This window comes from Myotis yumanensis, unplaced genomic scaffold (genome assembly GCF_028538775.1).
Source record: "Myotis yumanensis isolate MYYU_CA2020_CCGP unplaced genomic scaffold, mMyoYum1.0.hap1 SCAF_1, whole genome shotgun sequence".
Taxonomy (NCBI): Eukaryota; Metazoa; Chordata; class Mammalia; order Chiroptera; family Vespertilionidae; genus Myotis; species Myotis yumanensis.
The window spans coordinates 15,224,608-15,245,817 of record NW_027223752.1 but is presented as its reverse complement, the minus strand read 5'-3'; the positions used below and the strand labels follow the sequence as shown (position 1 = coordinate 15,245,817).

General features: G+C 55.8%; 1 protein-coding gene across 3 annotated transcripts in view; it reads right to left on the bottom strand.

The window, feature by feature from the left end:
* Positions 1 to 20,827, bottom strand: part of LOC139010187 (ankyrin repeat and SOCS box protein 2) — a 33,339-nt gene extending 12,512 nt beyond the window's left edge. Inside the window, exons 1-5 of one of the 3 annotated variants that reach the window (XM_070414342.1) lie at positions 20,541 to 20,827; positions 12,191 to 12,468; positions 5,083 to 5,175; positions 1,862 to 2,028; positions 875 to 1,030 (exon numbers count right to left, since the gene is read on the bottom strand). In XM_070414342.1, the coding sequence (XP_070270443.1) occupies positions 875 to 1,030; positions 1,862 to 2,028; positions 5,083 to 5,175; positions 12,191 to 12,396 (622 nt within the window). In that variant the 5' untranslated portion in view covers positions 12,397 to 12,468; positions 20,541 to 20,827. Of the gene's footprint in view, positions 1 to 874; positions 1,031 to 1,861; positions 2,029 to 5,082; positions 5,176 to 12,190; positions 12,469 to 20,213; positions 20,494 to 20,540 lie in introns of those variants that run through there. The other 2 variants (XM_070414359.1, XM_070414351.1) reach the window with 2 other exon arrangements.
* Positions 20,828 to 21,210: the final 383 nt, after the last annotated feature.

Genomic DNA, 21,210 nt, shown 5'->3' with positions numbered 1-21,210 from the left:
TTGGGTGTAGAGGCCCTCTCACTTTTGTAAGACCCAAGGCTGATGTAGGCACAGACCAGATGCTTTATAGGGTAGGAGTTCAGAGCATGGAGCTGTCATAGCCCTTCCTGAGTTTAAATCCCAGGCCTGCCCCTGGCTGTGATCCTGGGTCTCATTGCAGGTCTCTGTGCCTTGGGCTCTCATCTGTGAAATGGGTATGCTAGCAGTGCCTACCTCATATGTAGATGGATGTGAGGGTAAATAAAAGGACAGTGCCTGGCCTACAGAAAGCTCTCAATACATGCCAGCTCTTAGGATTATTCGGATTTTGACTCTGGGCACTTGCTAGGGTTGCCAATGTCCTTGGATGATGTACTGATTCAGCCACCAGTGTTTGGTTTTCTTAAGCATCCCAGAGGCACAAATTCTCTCCCACACCTCTTTGTCTTTGCCTGTGCTTTTCCCATGCTGGTCCAGCTGGCAGATCCCTCCTGTTCAGGCTCAGCCCAGGTACACCCTCCTGTGGGTGCCCTTCCCCATGTCAGGGCCCCTGCCCTGTGCTCCCAGGTGCCTTGAGCCATGCTCTTCACCGCCCTGAGCTGACTGTTATGTGAGGCGGTGCCCACTGGCCTGGGAGGAGACTCAGGCATGGATGGTTCTTTCCATTCTGAGCCCTCAGTGCTCCTCGGCCTGCCTACCCCAGGGAGGACTTGGGAAATGTTGACCGCATACAAGCACGAATGAGAGAATCAGTGGCCTAAGTCATGCATCCGAGTGAGGCTGCCCCTTCAAGTAGACCCCGTGGGGCTGGGGGCATGCACCTCAGGAGCAATGCTCCCAATCGCCCACCTCGTTTCTGGACTCTTCCTCCGGGAAGCCCACCAGGGGGGCTCACCTTTGTAGAGAGGTGTCTCTCGGGACTTGTTGGAGATGTCAGGCTCGGCCCCCGCCTGCAGCAGGGATTGGAGGCAGTCCAGGTGTCCCCTGCACGTTGCCAGGTAAAGGGCTGTTTCCTCCTGCAGGGTGCGCTGGTCGATTGTTGCTGGGTATGCTGGGGAAGACAGACTGCATTCATCCAAGAGGAAAATGCCTGCCTCTCCCCTCCGCCCCCCGCCCCACCCCAGCACAGAGGTGGTCAGAGTTCCCTCCCAATTCCAAGGACAGGCTTATGTGGCATCTACCTAAGTTGACCACCCAGCTTGCCTTCGTCATCTTGGCCCTGGATTCAGTAGTTTTCACAGGGCTGTTTCAGCTTCCTGGTCATATGCATCCAGCTCAGATGACACCTCCTCTGGGAAGCCTTCCCTGGTTGAACCTCCTCCTTCCTCGAATGACCCTGACCTTCCCTTACAGTCCCAGGGGCCACTGCTGGAAGCTCGGTCTCATGCAGCTGTTTCTGCCCTGGAGTACGGTGGGCTGTCTGGGGCCTGTGCTGCAGGAGGTGTTCCCCACCCACATCTGGCTTGGGGGGGAGCCGAGGCTCAGAGAGGAGACACGATTCGCCCAGGGTCCCACAGCTGTGGGGGACGGCCTTGGAAGGCACAGGCACAGCTGCAGTATTTTCCACACCAAATCAGCCTCTGGAACATTCTAGAACAAGCTGGCAGTAGCTGTCCCCAAAGCCAACCCCGACTCCTTCCTTTTCTAGGAATTAGGCTTTCCTGTCCTGGGAGGTCCGGAGAGGTTGGTGGGTGAGAGGAGGTCGTTGCGTTTGGGGACAAGTCATTTTCCCTCCCCCAACTTGGAGACTTTAACTCAGGAGTGAACCTGGCCGTGCCCTGTCACCCAGGCTGTGGGGCAAAGAGCACAGAGCTGTCGGAGGAGGAGCCCTCGCCCTGAGCCCCACTCCCAGGACCGGCGGCACCCAGCGTGGCGGCCTCACCTCGGTGCAGGGCCTTCAGGCAGCTCAGCTGGCCGTAGTACGCCGCCTCGTGCAGCGGCAGCCAGCCCTCCTTGTTGGCCTCGGCGAGGTTCCTCCCTGCCTTCATCATGGCCTTCAAGGCCTCTTCATCGTCTTCCTTGATGGCCTTTAGCACCGGGTCCACGGGCCTGTGAGAATGAGGGGTGGGGCCTCCTCAGAACACAGGGGGGCACAGGCTGGGCCAGGGGGCCTCTCTCCCAGGGGGAAAGCAGGGCCTGCTGGTGGCCAGGAGCGGTGCAAGCTGTGGGGTCATCTGCCCTGCTTGTCCCTGCTGGTCTGGACAGGTGCTCCACCCTCTGTAGCCAGCGTCCTTGGCAACAAGGAGAATAATCCTTCCTAACCCACAGGGATGCCCTGGGAGCTCGGCCCCGACCTCGGCCCTGACCTTGGCCCTGACCTTGGCCCCTCCAGACCTCAGCTCCACCACCGCTTCCTCGGCCTGCCTGGCCAGGTCAGCCTCTCCCTGCCTCCAGTCATAGCCCTCATAGAACCACTGGCCTTCACATGTTTTTGAATGATTGTTTGACCATTGTGTGTCTCCCCCACCGGACTATGAGCTCCAAGAAGATGATAACTGTGTCTTTCTTTATTTCTCATGATTTAATTCCCAGGGACAAATCAGTGGCTGGCCCATAATAGGTGCTAAATAAATATGTGCTGAAAGAAAGAAAAAAAGAATGAAAGAAAGAGGAAGAAGGAAGGAAGGAAGGAAGGAAGGAAGGAAGGAAGGAAGGAAGGAAAGAAGGAAGGAAGGGAAGAAGGAAGGATGGAGGGAGAGAGAGAAGGAAAAAAAGGAAGAATTCAGAACCTGGGAACCCCAACAATTATTTCACACCTTCATCCCTTCTGTTTCCAAAAAGATAGCCTTTTTTTTTTTAAATCAGAGTTTTGCTTGTTTCTTGGGGAATTTTATTTACATCTTGCTCAAAACATTTGTGGCAATGGCCTCCCTGGGGCATCTGGAGGACACACTGGCCTACAAAGGTGGGCGTGGGTCCGGATCAAGCCTCGCCAAGTTCACTCCCCCTGTGAGCATCCTGGGCGTTTTCGCAGCTTTAATCTCCAAACGCCCGCCACGTAGGGAGACTGCTAGAAACGGCTGAGACATGGCAAGCTCCTCCACTTCCACAGCTGGACACGGGGTCCCTTTTAGACAAGGCTCATTGGTGGCTGGAAGAGCATTAGGGGACCCCCCTGTCCCTGTGGCTGTTAGTGGCTGCCTCTGGTGTTACACCAAGACCACGTCCACTGAGAGGATTGGAGTGTACAGTGCCGGCCTCCAAAGGGATGGAAGACTGACCCTGCGGGCGGTGTTAGCGACACTTCACCCCCTTCCCTGAGCGCAGGGCTCCCACACTGACCCAGCACCTTCACCTCTGGGGCCGATTGCGCCTTGAGCAGCTCTGAGACGAAGGCACAGACCCTACGAGGGGGACTCTGCTCTCAGCAACCCTCTTCTTGCCCCTGACCCTTATCCTCACCCCAGAACTTTTAGCAGCTGAAAGATTTAAGTTCTAGAAGGATTAATCAATCTGATTAATCAATATATTTAAAACTCTGAATGTCAAAAAGAATCCAGAGCTAATACAAATGATAACTTCTTTGCTTGGCTCATTAAAGTGACTTCATTCATTCATTCATTCATTCATCCATTCATCCATTCATCAGACATGCATTCAGAGCTCCCTCCCCCCATCCTTGGAGAGTCAGTGAAGACCCATGATGCCTATGACTCCCAGATCTCCTCCTGGAGAACATTCTACAGACGCGGCCCCACTTCCCAGGTGGAGAAGTGACAGGGCCCCACCCCTGTCCGAGGCTGCGATAGGCCCTCAGGGTCTCCAAGGCCAGCCCCTCCACCCTCCCACTGCTTCCTCCAGCCTGAGTGAACTTCCCCCTGACTCTCAGCCTCTCGGTTATTAATAGCTTGGGAGCTTAGATGCCAGTTAAGTGACAGACCCAGCAAGGATGATGGGTAACTGACCAGATAAGCCCTGGAATCCCCATCAACGCCATCACTGCCGCCCTGACGAGTTCCTCTGATGAGCGGCCAGAGCAGCCCCAGAGGGGTATGTGTCCCGTCTCCCTGGAAGGTCTCCTGGGGGCCCCGGCTGAAGTGGAAAGAGGCGGCCGGCTGTTCTTGTGGCCTTGGGCGGGGCGGGGGGGGGGGGGGGGGCGGCATAGTGAGAACACTCTCGGGGCGCCACCAGCCTGGTGTCCTCCCCCTGGAGCCCAGGATGGCTTCTCTGTGAGCCCAGCCAAAGTCCCGCCCCGAGGGTGGGAGTGGCCGCTGGGGTGTCAGGCCCTCAGAAACTAAGGACCTGAACAGGACCGTGGAGGCCGCTCTGTCCTCTAACCTCACAGCGACTCCGGGACTCCCGGGCAGTCACAGGAAACCGCAGCAGCGCTGAGACCAGAACCCGGGTCTCCTCCACAGTCAAAACCCCACCTGCGGCACCGCGGAAGTCGGGGCTCACAATGGGCTGGGGAGGAGGAGCGACACATCGGCCATGGCCTCCTCCCCTCTCCCCAGCACAGCGGGGCAAGCGGACAGGGTGCCAGCGATGGCCCTTCTTTTGCTTTTAGCTGCTTCTGGGGTCCATATGGGGAGAGAGAAGCAAACAGTACAGAGCTATTTCCCACGGACACACCTAGCCCAGCACCCTGGTGCCGGGCTAACACATCCTCCTGTAATCGAATCGGTAACTCGATTATTTCTGGATTTTAGTGCCTGGCACTTAACAAATAAAGGCAACAAAGCGAAACAAACCCTGCCCCCCGCAGGGATGACAAGGGGTGGGGGAAACTGAGACAGAGGGTGTGGCTGACTTATCAGCTCCGGCTCCTCCGAACCCCTCTGGGCTTCAGAGGTTCTAGGGCCGGCTCTCCTGCTGGGTCCCCAGATTCAGAGCCCACAGCCCCCCAGCACACAGGGCTCATTCACATCCATCAGTCACAGCCTGGCCATCGCTTGAGGGCCGAGTCTGTAACCACCAAGCCCAGCTCAGCAGAGCACTGGGTCTCAGGGGGACACCCTAGGGAGGGGTGTGCCTGGGAGGTCTCCCCCAGAGTGCCCCCCCCCCCGCCTGGGGCCTGGGGGCAGGCTTCCCACCCCTCTCCCCACCATCCCCAGTTGGGAGAGGAGCCTGGATGGTCTCAGGGGCAGGCCCGGGGTCACTTACGCCAGCTGGGAGGCCTTGTTGCGGTTGTATTTCTGCATGACCCCCTGGAACAGGCCCAAGTGGGCCGAGCTGCTCTCGGGAGGCGCCGTGGACCTGGAGGGTGCAGGGCAGGAGTGAAAGAGGGAAAAATACTCTGCATATGAGAAGCAGGTCATGGCCAGAGGCAGGTCCGAGGACAGAGGGAGCTTGAGGGGGAGAGACTGACAGACAGACGCAGGGCTCTGAACCAAAGCAGATGGCCCGGTCCGCTCTGTGCTGGACACAGCTGCTGTGTCTCGGATTATTTTTGGCCCTTGGAGGAAGCCCTGGGAGATTTAAATGACCATATAAGACAACAATGAGGTTAACCTCACCCCACTCCTGCGGTCCCCTTCCCCAGCCAACCACACAGGAGGCAGATATGAAACAAGGTGACATTCTTCACCCGGGAGGATGTGAGACTGTCAGCGGCAGGTCCCGGGATGAAAGGGTCTCAGCCTCAGGGCTGGCCAGGCCCCGTCCTCACCGCGATGGACAAGAGCTTCATGGGGGAAGGGGCAGGGGCGCGGAGCTGAAACCAGGCTGGTCTTTGTCCCCACCCCACCTCGCTGGCTCCTCGTTAGCGAGGCCTGCGTCCCAGGGTTGGGAACGTATAGTAGAAAGGTGTCAGCAGCCCGGCTGGGGGGGGGGGGGGGGGGGGGCTCAGTGGTTGAGCATCGACCTATGAACCAGGAGGTCACGGTTCGATTCCCAGTCGGGGCGTGTGCCTGGGTTGCGGGCTTGATCCCCAGTTGGCAGCCGATCAATGATTCTCTCACATCATTGATGTTTCTATATCTCTCTCCCTCTCCCTACCTCTCTGAAATCAATAAAAAATATTTTAAAATAAATAAAGGTTTTAGCAAAAGGATGCGGAGGAAGGTCCTAGGGGTCAGGGCGTGGAGTCGGAACAATGTGGGTTCAAACTCAGGCTCTGGCACCTTCTGGCCACGTGACCTCGGGCAGGGTGAGCCTCGCCGGGCCTTAGTCTCAGGGCTGGGGTCTCCGTGAGTGGACGGTGGGAAGTGCTTAGCAGAGGGCCACGCACAGGGGTGCTCCGTCGTGTCCACCGTTCATTTTAACATTGTTTTGCCTTTCGGAGCCTCAGTTTCCCCACCCCACCTGGCTATTCTGAAGATGGGAGGGGTGAAAGGAAGTGCGGTGGCCACTCCAGGAATCGGGTTGGCTGGGGTTGTGGTGGGAATGGGACACGTGGCCCATGCTGGCCCTCCTTCCAACAGGTCAGCCCTGGGACCGGGGGCACCCCTCTAGGGGGTGCCCTATGGGATTGGGGAGGACATTGTTGTCAGTGACCAGCACCCTGTGGGGCATGGAGGTGCTAGAAACTTGACCCTGAGTAGGACCCACACTTCCAGGACAAGCCAGGCTCTACAGACTCTGTGAGTACCTCAGCGAGGCCAGGACACCGTGGGAGGGGTGAGTGGGCAGAGAGAGAAGGACCCCTGATTCCACTGCTCCAGCCCATCTCAGGGGGCTCCAGGTCACCCCTTCCTCATCCTCATCCCTGATACCACCGTCACCTCCTTCCCTCCCTTCTACTTGTCACCACCTCCTTTCTCCTGGGTACCCACTCCTCATTCGTTAACGCTGGGGGTGGGTGCCAATGTCACAGCCTTTTATAGACGAGGAAACTGGGACTCTGCCAGGTGGGGGGCTACCCACTCCCCCCTACCACCCCCCCACCACACACACACACACAGCTGCAGCTGCTGAGGGAGCAGAGCGCTGACACCACCTCCCCCGCCTCTGAGTCCTCTCCAGCTCTAAGGCCGCCCGACAGGCCCTGCAGCTTTGAACAAGGCCCTGCCCCTCTTTGTGCCTCAGTTTCCTCCTTTGCAAAATGAGGAGGTAGGACCCAGCCGGCCTGGCTCAGTGGTTGAGCGTCAGCCTATGAACCAGAGGTCAAGGTTTGATTCCCGATCAGGACACATGCCCAGGTTGTGGGCTTGATTTCCAGTGTGGGGCGTGCAGGAGGCAGCCCATCAATGATTCTTTCTCATCATTGATGTTTCTTTCTCTCTCTTCCTCTCCCTTCCTCTCTGAAATCAATTTTTTAAAAAATGAGGAGGTAGGACTGGGCCAGGGGCTCCTCGCTGCTGTCGTAGCCGTGGAGTCTTTGCTGAAATGAACTCGTGTGGAAAGTCCGCGTGTCAAACAGATGAGAGACCAACCCACTGGCCCTGAAACCCCGGGCTCAGCGCGATTATCTGCACTTGCTCCTGGCCCTGGCAGGGGGAGAGCGCTGGGCAGGCTTCGGTCTCCACAGGATCCAGGGGTCCCAGCCGCCCTCAACATCGGCCCACGTGTGGTCTCCCATTTTGTAAATATCACTTGAATTTTATCACAGGTTACTAAGCTCCAAGGCACGTTACCCTGTGCTGTTAACGACAGAAACGCATCAAGGTTCTCCAAGTCTAGCATTTCCCTCTGCTGTTCAGAGCATCCGAGCATCAGTGAAGCAAGAACAAAACACCGCGTGAAGATCCAGCCCAGGCTGGTCAGCGGGAACAGACCAAACATTTTCCCTCCCAGAGCTGGAACGTGTTCAGCAAGGTGGTAAGCACCGGTCAGGCCCCGGACCCCACCCCAGGACGAGACCCTCTCTCTGGTGGCATAATAACAGCGCCAGCAACCGTGAGACTGTGCGGCCAGTGGGCGGCAGTGAGTCGGCGTGCTGACAGCCCCTGGGATTGTGCCTCATGGCCACGCTCCCGCCACCAGGATGGAGGCCGGGGGTGTAGTGCTCTCACTTCACAGAGGAGGAAACGGGCAAACGGAATTAGTTCAGCAAGAACCTCTCAGTTCCTGCTCGCTCACGCCCTGTACCAGCACCTGGGATGCAGACCAATATGGCGCTTCTTTTTTTAATGTATGTTTGTATTGACATCAGAGAGGAAGGAAGAGGGAGAGAGAGATAGAAACATCAATGATGAGAGAGAACCATTGATTGGCTGCCTCCTGCACGCCCCCCACACTGGGGATCGAGCCTGCAACCCGGGCATGTGCCCTGACCGGGAATCGAACAGTGACCTCCGGGCTCAACCACTGAGCCACACCAGCTGGGCCAGGGCTCTTCTTTTCGTTGATCCTCAGGATGTTCGGGGGCCAGCGGGACGTGAGACAAGGACACGCATACACAACCACAGAGCCGCAGGGGAGGAGCTGAAAAGGGGGCAGGAGGACTTGTGCTGGGAGCCCTGACATTGTGGTTCGCTGGGTGTTAGGGGCAGGCAGGGCGAGTGCTCTGAGCTACTGAGTCTCAACTCGGCTGGAGGGGGAGCCGGGCCCTGACTGGGTTCGTGCTCTCTCTGCTGAGGCTGTAGCCCCACTTCCTTCCCAGGCCCAGCGCAGGGGAAAACCACGGGCTGACTCATCGGACGTGAGAGGAACCTGGCGGGATGTGGGCGCAGGTCATGCCCTAGAAGAGGCCCAGGTAGGGGCCTGTCCTTCGCGTGGGCGGGCAGCGCGGGGGTCAGGAGTGCAGCACCATCACCAGCTCCCCACTGCCCCGTCCTGGCTTCCGCCTTGGGGAGGAACTGTGATGCCTTGATGAGAGAGAGAACCATTGATCGGCTGCCTCCTACAGGCCCCACACTGTGATGCCCACTGGCTTCTCGGTGAATGAGAAGCCTAGCTGCCCCAGGAGAGGGGTGACCTTGGGCAGGACCTGGCTGAACGCAGGAGGCATGCAGGCATCTTAAAGGGAGGAAGCTCACAAATTCAAGAGTCTGCCCTTGCCCACCACTGTGCCCAGACCCTATATCTGTACTCTCATCTGGTCCTCATACCCATCCTATGTCAAGCACAGGTGTCATGAGTACAGCGCCTAGCACACAGTAGGCACTTGATAAACTTAAATGAATGAACCAAAACAAACCGAAGCCTTTGGAGGGGTACTACCCCATACGGTAATCGCAGTGTTGGGTGGCTGCATGCCAACACCTCAGATTCCTGGAGACCCAGCCCTGCCCTCTCGGGTACAGAGAGGAGGGACTCACACGGCATTGCCACCACCATTCCCACAGGTCTTTGGGATCAGCCTACCTCCCGTGAGAATTCTGTTTCTCCCTCACTCATTGACCATGCCATCCTTTCTGGGCTGGCCAGAGAGGAATCATAGAGAACAGGAATTCCAGCTGCCATGTCTGCCTTCCCACACACACATAGCTGAGATTGGTTGAGCGCTTGCTATATGCCAAGCCTTGTGCTAGGTACATGGCCCAAAGCATCTCATTTCATCCTCGAGTCCACTTTGTGAAGGAGATGCAATTAGCCCCCTTTTGCAGATGAGGAAACTGAGGCTCAAAGAAGTCTGCTTCCTCTACCCTGCTTGGTGAACTCCTATTCATCCTGCAAAGCCCACCTCCTTGACTAAGTGAAAAGACCCTTTCTGTGTCCCTCGGAAACCGAGACAAGCCACTTTGCTACACCTTTCCTGTTGGGTCATTAGGTACTTCTGTGCCTTTTATACGCATTAGACTTCAAGCTTGGACAGGGCAGGGACCAGGCCTGATCCACATCCAGGTGCCAGGAAGCTGGCACCTCAGAAGTGCACCGTGAGTGTGGATGGACTGATTCGAGTTGTTCACAGTGCGTACACATCAGCCCAAGCAAGTTCCTGCTTCATGCTTTCCTTGTTTGTCTTCTCAGAAATGCAACCTTAAATAAAATGCAGAAGTTCAAAGACTGAAGACCCAGCTTCCTGGTCCCACTCTGGCTGGTCCACCCTAGTAACCTTGGGGGCGCCCCCTGTTCTGTTCCTCTCTGGCCAGCAGTGCACGAACCCTACTTCTCCTCCATGGGATGGGAAGTCAGACCCGCCTTTCAGGGAGCCCTCGGAGGGCCAAGGAAGATGATTAGCAAAGAAAAAACTCAGACACAGACCACAGTACGGTGATTACCAGAGGGCAAGGGGGCGGAGGGAGGTAGGGAGGGCAAAGGGGCATAAATGGTGATGGAAACACACTTGAATCGGGGTGGTGAACACATGATACAATATAAGGATGATGTATTACAGAATTATACACCTGAAACGCACACAATTTTATTAACTAATGTCACCCCAATAATTTCAATTAAAAAAAATTTTTTGTGGGGGGAGAGTGACAAGATGCAGGGCTGAATTCTTCTCCCCTACATTACCTGTACCTGGATCGACAGTGAGGGTCACATGACTTTGGATAAGTCATTTTACTTCTCTCTGAGTGTTTTTTTTTTCTCAGGAGGCTGAGTAAGTGTTTACACTGGCCTCATGGTGTGTCTCTACTTCCTTCTCCACTAGAGGAAGGAGGAGGCCAGAGTCTGGGCGCAGGACTCCCGGGTGGGGCTCCCGCGCTGGGAGAAGGCTGCGAGGCCCGGGATGCTGGCTTGTGCTGAAGGCTCCGTGGGAGGGAGGCTGCTCTGCTCTCTGATCCCTCCTGAGAAAGAGGAAGCTGTGGTCTGGCTTACGCTGAACGAACTGGCCGGGACAGAAACCAGAGCAGCCTGGAGCACAGGTCACCATGAGTCCTTGGCTCTGGGCTTCTGTTTCTCAGGTTGAGTCCCCAGATGGCATGTCCTCAGGGGCAGCTCCATAACCTGGAGCCTCCCAGCTGCCCAAGGAGGCTGCCTGCCTTCCCCTTTAGGAGGGACTCCCTGGTGATAGGCCTCCCGGGCCTTTGGCCAGCCTGCCTCGCAGAGATGGTCCAGCCTGGGCCAGGGCCAACGTCGCACCATCACCTACCTTCCTCCCTATCAGCTGGGGCTGGACACGGGAAAAGTGTGTTTATTATTGTTGCTATTATAACTGGAAAAGGGGACTGTGTTTCAGAAAGGTGAGGTGACTTGCTCAGGGCCACATAGGGAGTCAGCTAGCTGCTGGAGACAATGAGATCTGAGGCCCAGGCCCAAGATGACACAGTTGCAGCAGCCACTCCCATCCCCGTCACCCACTTCCCAACACACACTCGACTTGGACTCCTGGTGAGCAGGGCATCTTTTAAATGTGTGTATTTCTTTTCTAAAAGCATCTAAGGTCCAGTGCTTAATCATGTTCCCCACCACCACCACCACCACCACCACGACGGTGTCCTTACGGCCGCCACTGCTCATGTGGGGAGTCTGAGTCGAGATGCATGGTGAGTGCAAAAGACACCAGATTCCAAAGACTTAATATGAGAAAACAAGAATGTACACATCTTTTTTTGTGATTTTTTTTATATTGATGACGTGGAAATGATAACATTTTAGGCATAAGTTAATTTCACCTGTTTCTCTCTACTTTGTAATGTGGCTCTTGGGACATTCAAAATGGTGCATGTGGGGTCCAGCTGGCGTGGCTCAGTGGTTGAGCATCGACCTATGAACCAGGAGGTCACGGCTCAATTCCCGGTCAGGGCACCCAGTGTGGGGCGTGCAGGAGGCAGCCGATCAATGATGCTCTCTCATCATTGATGTTCCTATCTCTCTCTCCCTCTCCCTTCCTCTCTGAAATCAATAAAAAATATATATATATTTTAAAACCACAAAAACATGGTGTATGTGGAATTGCAACTGTGGCCTGTCTCAAACCTCTGTTGGGGTGGCATGGTGCTGCGCTAGCCGGTCCTGCTGCTGGGAGGATGGGGTCATGCTAAGATAGAGGTGCCAGAGCTAGGGGGCAGGATCACCTTACTGGGAAGACATCATTTGCTTCTCAGACACATTTTCCCAGGGAGACTGCAGAGATGGGGTTGGGAGCTCTGGGCAGACTAGGGTATCCATCCACTGCGTTCAAACATGCAGTCAGCAGTGCAAGGCCCGGCCACAGCCCAGGCTCTGCAACACCATCTCCTCGCTGTGTGGTCTGAGACTAGTTACTCTGCCTTGAGCTTCGGTTTCTTCATCTGTAAAATGGGAATCTAGCACAGAGCCTCCTAGAAGGTTCCTAAGAGGGTTAAATGAGGCAAAGTGCATATAGCACCTCACCCAGCCCCTGGCGCTGTCAGAGCTCAGGAAGTTCAGTTAATAAATGTAAATCATTTTGGATTTGGATCAGTAGCACTTGGGATCGGCACCTTATGAACGGCCCAGGTGACCTCTCCGGGCTTACCTGGTCCATGGGTAGAAATGGGCAGGCTGGCGGTTGGCACGTGCGGACAGGGAGGCCTCAGTAGTGGTTGGGCCCCGGGTCTTGTCAGCCAGACTCTGCTCAATGGCCATCTGGACCAGCTCCTCCTCGCTCAGGCTGCTGTACAGGCTGTACTCCTCGTTCCCAATGGCACGCTGTGTGCCCGGAGCGCTGATCTCCGTGGCCATCGCTTGCACCTCTCACCCCGGTCTCCAGAGGAGACACTTGGTGGGGAGGAGGAAACAGCCAATCAGAAAACCCTGAGAGGAGACCAAAACATCCTGGTCGCTAACAATTTTGCAAAACATCTATGTTTACCCACTGGGAAGTCTCTGCTATCTTCTGGCATCCACGAATCTATGAACCAGCCACCCATCTGTCCTTGTGTGCATCCCCCCATGCACCCATCTGTCCATCCAACCACTCATTTATCCATCCACCCTCCCATCTGTCCACTTAATCCATCCATTTATCCATCTAGCCACCCAACCATTTATGCTCCTATCCACATACTCATCTACCTATCCATCCAGTCATCCAACACCCACCCATCCCTCCATTATCCACCCTCTGATCATTCTGTCTGTCCACCTACCCATCCATTTTCCATCCCTCCTCCCATCCATCCAATTATACATCTATCTCACCAACCATCCACTCACCCACCATTCAGTCTTCCATTCCAGACAGCCTCTCGCTGTGAATGCACGCACCATTAATGAGGGATTACTTATTGAGCACTGACTCTGTGTCAGGCACTCGTCTAAGCATTGGTGCTACAACAATGATGCCAACCAGCAAAAATCCCTGTCCTCACGGAGTGTTCACAACAGCGCTCACATTCCTTCCTTCCAATTACCCAACAACATCTTCTCCCGGCATTGTTCCATTTCTCGGCACTGCGTGCTAGGGCTCCTACATAGGCCTGTTACTTAAAACCTCGTGAGCTAATTAAAATCAATTGTTTAAAAAAAATTGTCATGTTAATTCCAGGGACTCTCTTTCAAAACAACAACACACAAACAAACCCACACATGCCTCAAGGAAAAAGGAACACTGGTTGAGTCAAACTGCTTTTAGGAAATAAAGTAAAATTAATTAAGCCTGATTTTCGTTTTGACTGGCTGACAAGCAGCGTGACCGTAGGTCAGTGGTTCTGAGCCCTGGCTGAACATTAGAATCACATGAGGTCTTTTTAAAACTATCCAAAATACTCGTGCTATAATTTGGTTTGCTTGGCAAATGCTCGCCCCTCTCCCTGGAGGCAGAGTATCCCCTCTCCTCTCCCCATCGAGACTGGGCTTGGCCATGAACTGGCTCTGGCCAGTGGATGCTGGTGGACGTGATAAAGCAGCCACTTGTGCTGTGGAGCCTGCTCTTCTGCCATCGCCGGGAGAAGAGCTCCCCCTGGAGGCACTGCCCTGCGCTGGGCCCCGGAGTGAACACACCTGGGGCAGCCTGAGCCCAGCCTGCACAGAGGAGCCCGGAGTGAGCTGAGCGGCAGGGCCTGCACCTGAAGCTGAGTAGCCCAGCCTGGGCGGCTTAGATCAGCCTGTGTGCAGATGAGAATGAATGATTAGTGGGGGTGCTTTGTTTGCAGCCTTCTTGTGGCTCTGGGTGAAAGCAAGCATTTGATGGGGACCCTCCAGGCCCTCACCCCAAGGCGGTCGTTGGCCGATTTGGGCTGATCATAGGCATATGGACAGCACTCAGCTGTGTGCCTTTCCCTCACCAGATGCTCTGGGACAGTGGTTCTCAACCTTGGCTGCACATTAGAATCACCTGGGACTCTTTATAAAATCCTGATTTCTGGGCCTCATCCTCTGGAAATTCTGTTTCTTTGTTATGGGGGTGAGCCATAACATTAGGAACAAAGAAACAATTTCCAGAGGATGGGGCCCAGAAATCAGGATTTTAAAAAGACTCCCAGGTGATTCTAATGTGCAGCCAAGGTTGAGAACCACTGCTCGGGGAGGTGAAGGCAGCAGGTGATGGTCACCTGGAGCAGCCAATCCCCTGCAGACAATTCCAGACTTGCCAGACCCTACCCCGTGTCTCGGAAGGTATTCAGATCTTTTCCATTTGTCAATTATTTCATGGCATTGCCCCGACAGCAGCCCTAGAAGGAAAGAGTGCTTTTTGTTGAATTAACTGGGACTAGTTCTGCAACACCTCCACTCCTTCCAGGAGACTTGATGCTCCCATTTTACAGATGAGGCAATTAAGGTTCAGGGAAGGGGAGGGAAGGGGAGGACACACACATGGGATCTGAGCAGGCGGAGGCAATGTTGCCACCTCATCCAGCCGACCATCTGGCCTACACCTGTGCCCATACAGATGGACGAGGTGGGGCCGCCCTTGAAGGGGCGTGAGGGCGAGGGCTCTGCCTTTGAGAGGCGAACTCCCCCACCCCTCGGAGGGCTTGGCCAGCGCTTGCTTTCCTCTCAGATCCTCCGTTTGGGAGGATCCTTGGGTAAGTTCCTCACCTACAGAATCCTGATGCACAGAATGGAGACACTAGTAAATGCTGTTGTTATAGGGTTTGTGGGAGAATCAGGAGGGCTCCGTGTGCTCAGGCTGAGTGCTGGGCCTCACGTGGTGCCGGGCCCTTCAGGAGGGGACTCCCCGTCACCGGGCCTATGCAATTGCAGGCTGGGATGTCTGCCAGGGATGGGGCCTCACCCGAGAGCAGGGCGGGCAGTTCTGAAGTCGCCTGTGGGGTCAGCGTGGCCGGGTTCGAATCACAGCCTTACCGTCGATTAGCCCTGTGACATCTTAGAACCTTAGTTTCTCCGTCTGTACAATGGGCACAATGAGAGTACCTATGTCATGGCGGGGTGAGGGTGGGGCTGGGTCAGAGGTCCTGCCTGCCTCCTCTTGTGGCCTCAGTTTCCCCTCGTCTGCACGCTGCTCAGCTTGATTTCTGGGGCCTCTGCCTGGGGCTGGGCCAAGTTCCAGGCCTGCGTCCTGGAGAGAGGCCAGCCGTCTCAAGGGACCCCCTGGACAGCCAGTTGGAACAAAAAATAGCCTTTCCCAGGGAAAGCGGGAGTGCAGTGGGCTTTGCCCCTTTAAGGCCTGCAGAGGGAGCGGTGCTCAAGGGTGGCCAGTCCACAGCCAGCTTGCAGCAAGCAAAACTGGGGCCACCTCTTTTGCCTCCTTCAGAGAATCCCAAACAACGGCTTCAGGAGAGCCCCACCTGTCCCAGGTGGCTTCTGCAAAATGGGGGTAACAGTGGCTGTGACAGGCTTCCCCAAGTTAACGCCGGAAAGCACTCAGAACAGTGCTCTTTTATGCCGGGCCTCAGTCTCTACATCTGTGAAATGGGCATAGAAACATGGGCCCTGCAGAGCTGTGGTGAAGATTCAATAACAGCGTTTGAAAAAGTGGTCCTTCCTGCCCCCAGTTCCTTCCCCTCCCCACAAATCCAGGCTCGCTGACAGCCAGGGAACTGGTAGTGGGGCCTGGCACCAGGGGAGGTGGGACTCTGTGACGGTTTGAGGGTTGCAATGGGAAGAGTGGCTCCCTGAGTGTCTTATAAAAAAATTGGGGGAGGTATGGAACATGGCTGGGAGGGCGGGGGCAAGAAGGGACTGGCAGCCATCCTCCAGGACCCGAGCTCCCCCTCAGCCAGGCACTTGGGTCAGGAGTGTGAGTCTGGATCACTCCTGCAAGTCGACGGCACACAGGCTGATCTAAGCCACCCTTCCCATCCTTAGGCTGTTTATAGATGGAGCCAATATCACTGCTCATCTCCCTTTCCTTCCCTTCCCTGACCTTCCCTTCCCTTCCCTTCCCTTTCCTTTCCTTCTCTGCCTTGTCACCTGGCCAGTCATCCTTCCAGATGCAGTTCATGCGTCTCCTCCACCAGGAAGCCCTCCTGATTTGATGGCTGAGGCATCCTGAGATGCCCCAGGGGCACCACTCACATTCTGCTGCTCTAACTGCCTGCTATGGGCCTGTCTCCCTACAGAGTCGGGAAACTTCTGAAGCGCAGTTTATATAAAATTATCTATCATCCATCCATCTATCTATCTATCTGCCTCTCCCCAAAGTTTCAAGGTCTTCCAACCATCACACGGCCCTTACTCAAAGGCAGTCCTAACTGGCAGCTTGGGCTCGCCTGGGGTACCTGAGGAAGTGGGCACTGGCCTGGGCGGTTCCTTGGCCCCCCAGGGTCCTCAGCCCTATCCCTGGAAATGCCCAGTGAGTTTATAACGAAGCTTATCTTTCTGATCTGCTGCGCCTCCCCTCTCCAGAAGGGTCCTGCGAACTCTGAGGAAGCACTTCTAGCTGGAGGGCTCCTGGGAGTAACCATTCACGAGCTCTCTCCCCTTCCTGGTCCCATTGCTTTCAAACCCAAACCACAAATACAGCAGGTGCGTGTGGGTCCCTGCACTGTTTCTGGCCACGTTCATGAAATGCACCACTTGACCTTCTCGGTTCCCTGGGGTGGGCATGGGGGTAAGATTCTTCCCATTGGCCAGATGGGGAGACTGAGGCCCAGACTGTGAGGGGCAGCGTGGACGGAGTCAGGCCTGCCTGCCCCTCTTTTCATCGGACCCTCTGACAATGAGAATTGGGCAGTGGCCAGGGGTTAGTTACTCTGGAAGTTTCTGCCCTGGCTAAGGGATGAGCCGGCCTTGGGAGAGTGGAATCCAGGCCACCTCGTTTGACCCACACACAGGGGCCGGTCAAAGCCGCAGGTGGGCCTTTGCCAGGGGCGGTGCTGGCAGGCCTCGCTGCTGGTGTCCAGGGCTTTGCAGCTGCTGGGAGTTTAAGCCTATTGTCCAGGCTCTAAAGATGCTAAGAGCTCCTCCCAGCATCACTAATCCCAGACTTTGATGCTGGTTAAAGCTCTGGCTCCCCGGGCGCCAGGACCTTAGGCCTCCGGGCTTGGGCCAGGGTTGCTGATGTTACCAGGGAATCTGCTCAGGGCTGCAGGCCTCAGCTGACCCCACACACAGGCTCTTCTCCCTGGAGGCTGGGGGCGGGGGCGGGAAGCTGAGGCCCAGAGAAGGGGCATGACCTGCCCAAGGTCACCAGGTGGGAGGTGATGGCCAGTGATTTCAACCTGTCAAAGCTGGCTCAGCTCCCACTCCCATGCCCCCAGACACTCTGTGCCCATTGGGGGGTGGGGAGGGTGGCATCGATCTAAGACTCCATCTGAAATGGAGGTGCCATGAGTACCAGCTATGAAAAGCCTCAAAGAATGTCAGCTTTCCATTTTATTTCTTTGGGACCCAAGCTGTTGACTCTCCAGGTCCCTGAGTCACCTTCGCCTTCGCTTCCCAAGCGGAGGACACTTCTCTCCCCTCCTGGCCCTGCAGGGTCTGGCCCAGCACAGCTGCCCCTCCCGCGCCTCCCCTGGCCCACCTCCTGTCCTCCTGGGGCACCAGGCCCATCAATGGGGTCCGGCCACATGCAGGTCTGCACACAGGATTGCAGGCCCCTGGCCCAGCTTCTGCCCAGGGCTCAGGGGACGCCAGGCTCTGCCATCTGTGCCAACGGCCCGGATGGGAGTGAGGCGGGGCGGGGCTTGCCAGTCCAGCCTGAGCTTCCAACAGCTCTGCCCCCGCCCCTCCACAGCCCAAGGGCAGCTTGCCCAGCCCTGTTCTGGGCACCAGGAGAACATGGCCCCTCACCTAGGCCCCTGGGCAGCAGACGGTTCTGGAAGCTCCAATCCCAGACTGCAGGCAGAGTTGGAAGGCTCAGGGGGGCGGGCAGGTAGGGGTGCCCCCCAAGCCCCCTCCCCACTCCCTACCCTGGGGCCCAACCGAAGGGCCGGCTGCAAATCTTTTAATGGAGATCACAGCAAAGTCATCTGAGATCTTTCTCCTTTCTGTCCCCACCCCCTTCCTGCCTTTATTTAGATCTTTTCCTTCTCCTCTCTCTGCTTCCCTTCTCTTTCGTGTCCTCTTCTTTAGAAAGTGCAGGCAGGTAAGGAGCCACTTCACTTTCACGTCACCACCACCAACCCCCCAAACATTCCCCTCAACCACAAGGCTCTTCACAACTTCATTATGTTCCTGGGCATTAGTCCAAGAGCAGGTGCTAAGGATGAAAAGTCACAGTACAAACCTGTCCTGTGACAGCTGCCTCCTCCAGGCAGCCTGCCCCCTGCAGCTCGGCAGTGAAAGGAGATTTCTGTGCCTCCTTTGGGAAGGGCTCTCTTGAGTCTGGCCTGTCCTTGATATACAGGCATCTGATGACCCCTGCCTGTGCCAGGGACGGGTCCCCTTACTGCTGTGTCAGTCCCCCGGGCAGCTGCAGGAGGCCGTAGCGTTGAAGGTGGGCACTGGAGGCTCATAGACCAAGAGGCCAGGATTTGATTCCCAGCGTCAACACCTCCTAGCTGTCTGGCTTTATGCAAGACCCTTAACCTCTCGGAACCTCAGTTTCCACATCTGGAAAATGGGAGTGACAATCACCTCTCACTCATAATGCCCTTGAGAAGAGTCAATGAGAAAAATGGCCACAAGCACTGGGCTCAGTGCCTGGCTCACAGCAAGTGCCCGGCGAGTGCTCACGGGAGTTCATTGTGTTTTATCCACTGTGAGGTCTCCAGGGGTGGCTCATATGGAGGGAGGAGGAAGAGGAGACCTCCTCCCCACGAGGCACTCATGGCACCATGAGTCAGAGGTGATTGTCACTCCCATTTTCCAGATGTGGAAACTGAGGTTCCGAGAGGTTAAGGGTCTTGCATAAAGCCAGACAGCTCGGAGGTGTTGACGCTGGGAATCAAATTCTGTTTGTGCAAGAATGGATGATGCAAACTAGAGTGGTGCCAGGTGGAGGCCTCTGCCAGCTCCTCAAGGAGGGGGTGCTGTAAACAGGCCTGCCACCAGCTGTCGGGACCCATCGACTGTTTTGGAAGTGATTGGCGCATCTGCCCCTGGCAGCCTCGCTGCGCTCTGCCCAGGCCGCTGATGGCAAAGGTCAGGGCTGTGGCCGGTGTGCTGGCCCAGCTGGCTCTGCCGGAAGCCCTGTGAACTCCTCCGGTCCCAACCTCATGCATGAGCTGAGCTTTCCCTTCATTGAGCTACTCTCTGCCCCTGCAGGGGGGAAGGGAGGGGCTCGGCCCCTACCCAGCCTCAGGTCTCCATCATCTACCTGTCCACCCTCAGTCGCCCCTCCCTGCCTCCTCATTCCAGTCCATTCCCTTGACTTTCTGAAGTCAGATCCTGCCTGCTCCTCCTCTGCTTGGAAACAATTAGAATGTGTTCCATCTTCTTTTTTAAAATATGTTTTTATTGATTTTTGGAGGAAGGGAGAGATAGAAACATCAATGACAGAAACACCATTGGTCGGCTGCCTCCTGTATGCCTTCCACTGGGGATCCAGCCCGCAACCTGGGCATGTGCCCTGACTGGAAACTGAACCGGTGAGTGGTTCATGGGTCGACACTCAACCACTGAGCCACACCGGCTGGGCTGTTCCATCTTCTTGACTGACCTGGTGGGATCTGCATCTGCCTCCAGCCCCCCCCACCCCCCCCCCCCCCGCCAGCCTCACCTCGACTTCTGACCTCCACGGCCCTTTGCCGTAGCCACACTGCACAGTCCACAGAGCCCAGACCCACCTTGACTTGTCTGCCTTTGCCAAGCGGTCCCTCCACCTGCAGTCCCTCTCTCCACCCCTCTGTCTGATGCCATCCCGACCGTCCTTTCAAAGACCACGTCCTCGTTGCATGTGTCCTCATGCTCACACACACGCTCACACGTATACACACACACACACACACACATGCTCACATGCACACACACACATACACACACACATACACACACGCGCGCACAGAATTCCTGCGTCTCTGCATTCCCACATAATATTTCTCATTCTTTATCTTGAGCCCTAGTTTTTGTTTCCAAATTCTATTTCCTCTCCTAAACCCCAGGCCATTGCAGGCCCAGCATCCTGGCACCCTGGCTGCTATTGCCCCACAATACCGGGCACACATAGACACTCCATGAAATTGATGCCCCCATGCATGAACATATCTATTCACCCGAAATAAAAGCACTTCTGAGAGTCATTTGTCTGACACACATTGCCCAAGGCCTGCGAAGCAACAATAGCATCATTGATAACTCCTTTTGCATTTCCATTTTTAGAAGTGCACCGCAGACGGGCATTCTGAGCGAGAGTCCTCACAAGGATGGATGAGTACATGCAGACGGCTGCTCCTCCGTCCCCCAGATCTGAAATGAAAGTCACCGGCATGCTCCATCACCCAAGAAAGCAGGAGAGAGAAGAGGGAGACGCAAGAAAGCAGCGTGGCCAGCCAAACACCCTCGCTCGCGGTCTGCATTGGAGCGTGGAAAGCACGCATTACCTGCTAGGCTCTGCCTCAGGGGCCGTTCAGGGGGGATGCAAGGATTTTCCTGAGAGTGTCTGAGTTCAGCACATGCTCCCTGCGTGTTCCTTCTGCCCTGGCCCTGAGCGTCTGGCTGCTCCGCCTGGCCGCTCTGAAACGCTGTCCTTTGAAGCAGGGAGTTTATTTCGGGCCCACCGCATGACCAGTGATGCAAGCCAAACTATAAGATGTTATGGAGCTCAGATTTCCTGTTTGGAGATTGCACGGCGGAGGCTGTGGTCCTGCCTTCAGCTCCTCCAGGGCGCATCAGCTGCGGGCTTCGCTTGGGAGCGCATCTCCAAGCGTTGGCCCTCACGTGACGTCATCATTTGTGATCCTTGGCATGGAGGCCATATATGGGTATGTTTCTGGAACTACCCCGGAGGGAGCGAGAGGGGAGAGAGAAGCAGAGGGTAAGAGACGGACAGGCAGGAAAAGAGAATGGAGAGAGAACTGGGAGATAAAGAGACAAGAGCAAGGGAGAGGGACAGGGAGGGAGAGGTGAGAAGACGAAGGAGGAAGGAGAAAAAGAGGAAACATGAAGAGAGATGATAGAAGAGAGGAAAGGGAAGAGGGTGGAAATGAGAGAGGGTAAGGAATGAATGTAGAGAAGGAAAGAAAATTATAAAAAAACATGAAGACCAAGGCA